The sequence below is a fragment of the Rhagoletis pomonella genome, unplaced genomic scaffold (assembly GCF_013731165.1).
Source record: "Rhagoletis pomonella isolate Grant_MI unplaced genomic scaffold, Rhpom_1.0 Rhpom_scaffold_00011, whole genome shotgun sequence".
NCBI classification, from domain to species: domain Eukaryota; kingdom Metazoa; phylum Arthropoda; class Insecta; order Diptera; family Tephritidae; genus Rhagoletis; species Rhagoletis pomonella.
In genome coordinates, this window is record NW_023458565.1 from 5183019 (window position 1) to 5188871 (window position 5853).

At 36.4% G+C, this 5853-nt stretch overlaps 1 protein-coding gene across 13 annotated transcripts in view; it reads left to right on the forward strand.

The window, feature by feature from the left end:
* Positions 1 to 509: 509 nt before the first annotated feature.
* LOC118747307 (tyrosine-protein phosphatase non-receptor type 61F-like) overlaps positions 510 to 5853 on the forward strand; it is a 22657-nt gene continuing 17313 nt past the window's right edge. For 5 of the 13 annotated variants that reach the window (XM_036481329.1, XM_036481332.1, XM_036481331.1 and 2 more), the window contains exons 1-6: positions 603 to 689; positions 761 to 1023; positions 1087 to 1312; positions 1382 to 1528; positions 1612 to 2231; positions 2315 to 2443. In XM_036481329.1, the coding sequence (XP_036337222.1) occupies positions 833 to 1023; positions 1087 to 1312; positions 1382 to 1528; positions 1612 to 2231; positions 2315 to 2443 (1313 nt within the window). In that variant the 5' untranslated portion in view covers positions 603 to 689; positions 761 to 832. Of the gene's footprint in view, positions 690 to 760; positions 1024 to 1086; positions 1313 to 1381; positions 1529 to 1611; positions 2232 to 2314; positions 4697 to 5853 lie in introns of those variants that run through there. The other 8 variants (XR_004993937.1, XM_036481321.1, XM_036481325.1 and 5 more) reach the window with 4 other exon arrangements.

A 5853-nucleotide genomic window follows, 5' to 3' on the forward strand; every position in this document is an offset into this window, starting at 1 on the left:
GGGCCTAGAGGTTATGCACACTTTTAAAAATATCGGCCTTGAGTCAAAGTTAAAGCAGTGGTAGCTTCAATTGTTATGCCCAGGAATACCATGTTAAGCAGGTCGAAAAATGCCACAGTAGAGTGAAGACGTGCCTCTCTGATAACGATCGAAGCAGAATTTTCTATTTTTCTCCAGCTACTAGTCTTCTCTAGTGACGTTTACTAGATTTGTAACGTTTTCATAAGCCCAATAAACTACATACCCAATTTAAGTGTTAGACATAACTGCACAACTAGCTTTTCAGGCTTTCCGCGCTTTTCAGGCTTTCAGTTACACAATTCAGCTATTGATGAAAGCCTGAATAGCGCCGAACGTCCGCAAAGCTTGTTGTGGAGTTGTACTCTAAAGGCGACACCTCTAAAAAAATATATTACTAGAATGAAAGAATTTTTCCAGTTTCTCTGTTTTACTTTTTTCTTAAATGAGCATTTTTTTTTATAATATTGAATTAATATTTTTTTTTCTATTTTCAGGACATTCGTGATCGTTGCGATCGTGAAGCTAGTGAAAAGCAATTTGGCACTGCTGAATCGGAGAAACCACAAAATCGGTGTTTAAACAGATACAGAGACGTAAATCCCTACGATCATTCGCGCATTATCATCCATAGAGGCAGTGTAGACTATATAAATGCTAATCTTGTTAAGGTAAGCAGGTCAAATGCGAGAAGATAGAATATAACACACATATTATTATTTTTTTTTAATTTTCTGCACAGCTCGAACGTGCCGAACGTAAATATATTCTAACACAAGGTCCGCTAGTCGACACCGTTGGCCACTTTTGGCTGATGGTATGGGAACAAAATACTAAAGCCATTCTTATGCTGAACAAATTGATGGAGAAAAAGCAGGTCAAATGTCATCACTATTGGCCGGATAGAAAGGGCCCTGAAAATGCATTAAGATTAAATGAAGTTAACTTGACTGTTGAATTTTTACGTTGTGAAGAGTATCAGAACTTCTGCCGCAGATGGTTCAAGTAAGTTCAGTTAATTTCAGCTTTGTTGCACTTATTAAAAATTCTCAATTATTCTCATATTAGGCTAACAGATCTTGAATCGAAGACAAGCCGCGAGATATTACAATTCCACTATACAACATGGCCGGACTTTGGTATTCCCAGTTCACCAGTTGCGTTTTTACAATTTTTAAAACAGGTGCGCGACTCTGGTGCACTCGATGCGGATGTGGGGCCCGCAGTGGTACACTGTAGCGCTGGAATTGGGCGCTCTGGCACTTTTTGTTTAGTTGACTGCTGTCTAGTTTTGGTTGGTGATGAAAGTTGTTTCATAGTTGTGTTATAAGTTTATTAAATTTTTTTCTTTCGTGAATTATAGATTGAAAAGGAAGGCGAGAGCAAAGTTTCTGTACAGGATGTGCTCTATGAATTGCGCAGGTATCGCATGGGCCTAATACAGACTGCAGATCAATTATATTTCTCATATCAGGCAGTTATAGAGGGAATCAAATTGCTTAAGGATCCAGTAAGGAATTTCTCATATTTAACATTTATTTATGTACATATAAATAGTCGTATACAAAATGTAATACCTTCATTTGTTTAAAGGAATTTCTGAATTACAAGGAGGAGCCAATCAATAGCAGTGACAATGAGCACCACGATCAGTATGGCACAATTGGTGGGGATGTGCCACCACCTCTGCCTCCACGTACACATTCCCTAGCACTGCCAATGGCCGGCTGCAGCGCTGCCGGTGCACTAACGTTGAATTTACATGGCAAACCATTACCAAAAATACCGGCAAGCGCAAGTTTCAACGACGAACTATACGCCATGACCGACAATGCACAACATGCCAGCAAGGATGCGTTGAATAATTTCATAAACAACGAAAAAACTGCTGAAAACATGTCCAACAGACCGCTACCACCACTACCACCACAGCCGCAACGCTCGCAATCCTCGCTTGAACGCGTACATGAATCAGACAGCGATGAAAATGAGTTCTACGAAGACGATAATAGTGACGATGACGATAGTGATGATGAAGGACTTTATAACTATGACAATTTGGACGATAAGAACGCCAACGCCGTTAATAAGCGGAGTATAAGTAGTGAACGTGGTAGCGGCAGTGATGGTGGCGGCGGCGGTGGTAATGAGTTGTCAACGGAAATTAAGCAAAATGGCACTGATGGCTCCAATAGCAATCCGCTCGTGATCGGGTACGTTAACATATATACACATACGTATTTTTAAATGTGTAAAATATTAAAATTTTGCATCGTTTGTTTCATTTCATTTATAGCAGTCCCGAAAATGAGTTAAAACGGCGGAAACGTGTCGAACGACAGGCCAACATCGAACAGAAAGTTAACGAGATCAAGCGAAAACAGCGCGAAACGGAGGAAAGCAAGCATGCGGCGAAGAAACGAAGGTCATTAATTACCTATATTGCGGCGGGTGTTGTTGTGGGTGTGATTTGTGTGTATGCATATTCGAAGCTAGCCTAAGGCCAAACAAGTTTAAACAAATAAGGAATGGTAAATACATATGTACGTTTGATCGACATTAAAAATGTCCCTATCCCTGCCCTTCACAGCATCAATTGATAGTTAACTTTTGTGTCGCGCGCACATGCACTAAAGCGCTTCATATATATACATACATAAATACATATACATAATATATAGTACATATGTATACAATAACGCTCTCGCCAATAGCATTAGTAAGTAATGCGTTACATTTAATTCATTAGAACATCTAATTAGTAAATGAAGTGAAGCTAAAATTAAATACAGAGTAATAATTTTGCATGTAATTGAAAAGCATTTAACACGCAAGTGTTTATGTATAAATTATGTAACTACAAATACAAATGTAGTTTTGCAGTAGACGAGTAAGTTTTAAAATTTCGAACAATTTTTTAAAAGTCAACTAAACAAGCTAACGAAGTTTCCATACAAAAGATAGGTAATTCCAGAGAGATTGGCAAATGCTTTTTGAGTCAATGCATATATAGTATAATTTTCGATCGACTTCAAAAGGGGTGGGACTATATTTTTGATTGTATTCGCAGCTCGCGCAGGAAAACACACCCCATGCATATGAAAAACACACATACATGCATTGATTGTATATTTATAGCTATAGAGTACCACTTATAAGACTCATGCCAAGTTCTTTTTTTTATATTATTGCTATCTGACTCTAGATGCATTCATATAAATAGGAACAAACTTCTGAAATAAACTATTAACTATTTTAAGTTTAACTTTACTACGTTGCGGCAAATACTATGCATACAATAATTTAATTAAAATCGAGTAGTAAATATAAATTATTTCTTTTTGTGTACTAAAATCCAAACGTATCGCTCAATTATTAGAAGACTGTCACAACTCAAAAAGCAGGATTCTTGAGATAATGATACAAAATTAATGATTATATCATGGTTCATTTTGTTGTAACATCTTCATGCCAAAATCTTTTGTAGTTTCTGCGTGAAAGGAGAGTTTCTGCAACTCAATTGAAAACTTAGCGCGCCTCTCCTGCAAAAACGTGCATTTTGCGTTGTGACAGCCTTTTGACAAATGACAAAATGTACATATTTACTAACAATCCTTTATCAAGCGCGGCTTCACTTGCTCAGATCGCCTCATTCGGAGAACTACATTATGATTGAAAAGTGAAATAGATATATATGTATTTCAAACGAAACCTAAACGATAGGAAAATATAAAACAAAATTAGTGGCAGAATGCAAATGTATTGAACTGTAATAGACTGAGAATGTAGGAGAAAGGGAAATCGAAAATAATCTAAAACCAACGACTTCTTTGTGAACATTTACAAATCATGGCAAGTAAAATAAATTATATATTATATCTGCATTCAAAAGATAAAGTAAAGAACTGCGTTTTCCATACTTCTGATAAAATCATATTTTGTAACTTCGGAATAGCACTCACAAATAAAACATCAGAGTGTTAACAGATGTGGATATTTAAATCAAAAATTGCTATAATTTTAGCCTTAGTCGCTGGCCCAGAAAAAAGTTTTAAAATTTCCTTGGATTTTCACTGTTTGTTTTGAATTAATATTATTTAATTCAGGAAGTTGTTATAAAGCGCTACTCTCAACTGAACGGAAGTTATTGCATCTTTGTTCCGTTTGTTGTTGTTGTAGCAGCATACAAATTCCCCAAAGAGTTTTTGGGGAGTGTTGCTGGAGTGACAGTCCTTGGCCAAATATAAATCTGGGTCTTTCCGGTTACGTAGACCCGACTGTCGGTTGCGGTGAAAAGCAAAAGCAAGTAAACTGAAGCGTAATATTTCAAATTTTTTGGATGCTGAAATTTGCAATTCGCACAAATACTACCGTGTTCACAGTGGTACAGTCGCGCAGTCAACGATACTTGTTAGTGTTATAGCCCAGTTGTGCCCGCTCACCGAGCTGACTTAACACAAGTAATTTTTAAGCAAAAACACAACACTGACTTCAATTCTCATATAAAAATTTAAGATTATCGTTAATTTCTTCATGATCCAGTGATCGGATTTAAACCAAATTAGTATGGGTCCACCTGTGAGTTAGCACCTCACCTCAAGAAGTATTGAAATCGGTTAACGTGGTCCAAAGTTATGCGGTAACATACATAAAAAATAATATAAAATATTCCGACGAATTGATAACCTTCTCCTTTTTGTGAAGTCGGTTAAAAATTACCTTAATTCATGTAGTAAACTCAAAAAAATTCTCATTGACTAATAACCAGGGGTCGGATTTCGATAACCTAAAAACTAGCAAAAAATTACCTTCAAGAAATTACAAAATGCTCTAGACAATCCTTTAACATTACCTAAAAATTTAGTCGGCTGCAATGCAACCTCAGTTGCTATAAAGTTGAAGATAATATAATTTTTTTAGTACCAGCAACTTAGACTTGAGTGCAAATAAGCTGAAGAAACAGTTGAAAAAGAAATAAATTATTTCAATAAAAATATCCGCGGCAACCATAAAAATGCAGTTGCCATTCAGCCGCTGGAACCACAACTAAAGTTCGGTTGCCATCCCTAATCTACATATTTTATTAATATCCCTCACTTTAATTTGAACGTATTTTTGAATAGGGTTCCCACCAAATACAGATATAGTACGCGGTTGCTTTTCCTTGAAGGTCATCAGATCTGAAATGTCAAATTAAAGAGCTTGGCCTATAGATTTGCAATAAGAATTTATTGTTTGATCTGAGAACTTTTTTAGTGGGAAAGGGTGATCTAAAATCTGATGAAATGAAAAACCGACACCATGCGGTACGTCTTTTCATTCAGAAACGGCTGGACGGGTTTAGATGAAGTTAGGCATACGGATTGCTTATAACTCTAACTACCGTATAGAATATTTTTATAATGCCACCTATTTAAAAACTGAAATTTCGGCGTTTTCATTTAGCTCTCGATTAGCGGAATATTAAAGACTACAATCAAAACAGCATACTGCTTGGTGTAGGGCCGTGAGGGGGTTCACTATGCGCTGCTAACGCGCTGCGTTAACACACATTTAAAAACTTAAAAAAAGTGTTGATTAGGGCCGGTGTCTAATGAATAACATTATTTGACTGCTTTTTCTACAGAATAAAGGCTTTTAACTGGCGGATAGCTATTCCAGTGCATTTATAGAAAAGTGGCAACATGAATCTGGATTTTTAGGATACCATCAATCAGAGAAGCTTATGTTTAATCTCATTTCGATTACTGATAAATCTGAAGAAAATTAGCGAAAAGAACAAGGGGCCTTTTAACGGGTGATTTTTTAAGAGCTTGATACCTTTTTTTTTAAAAA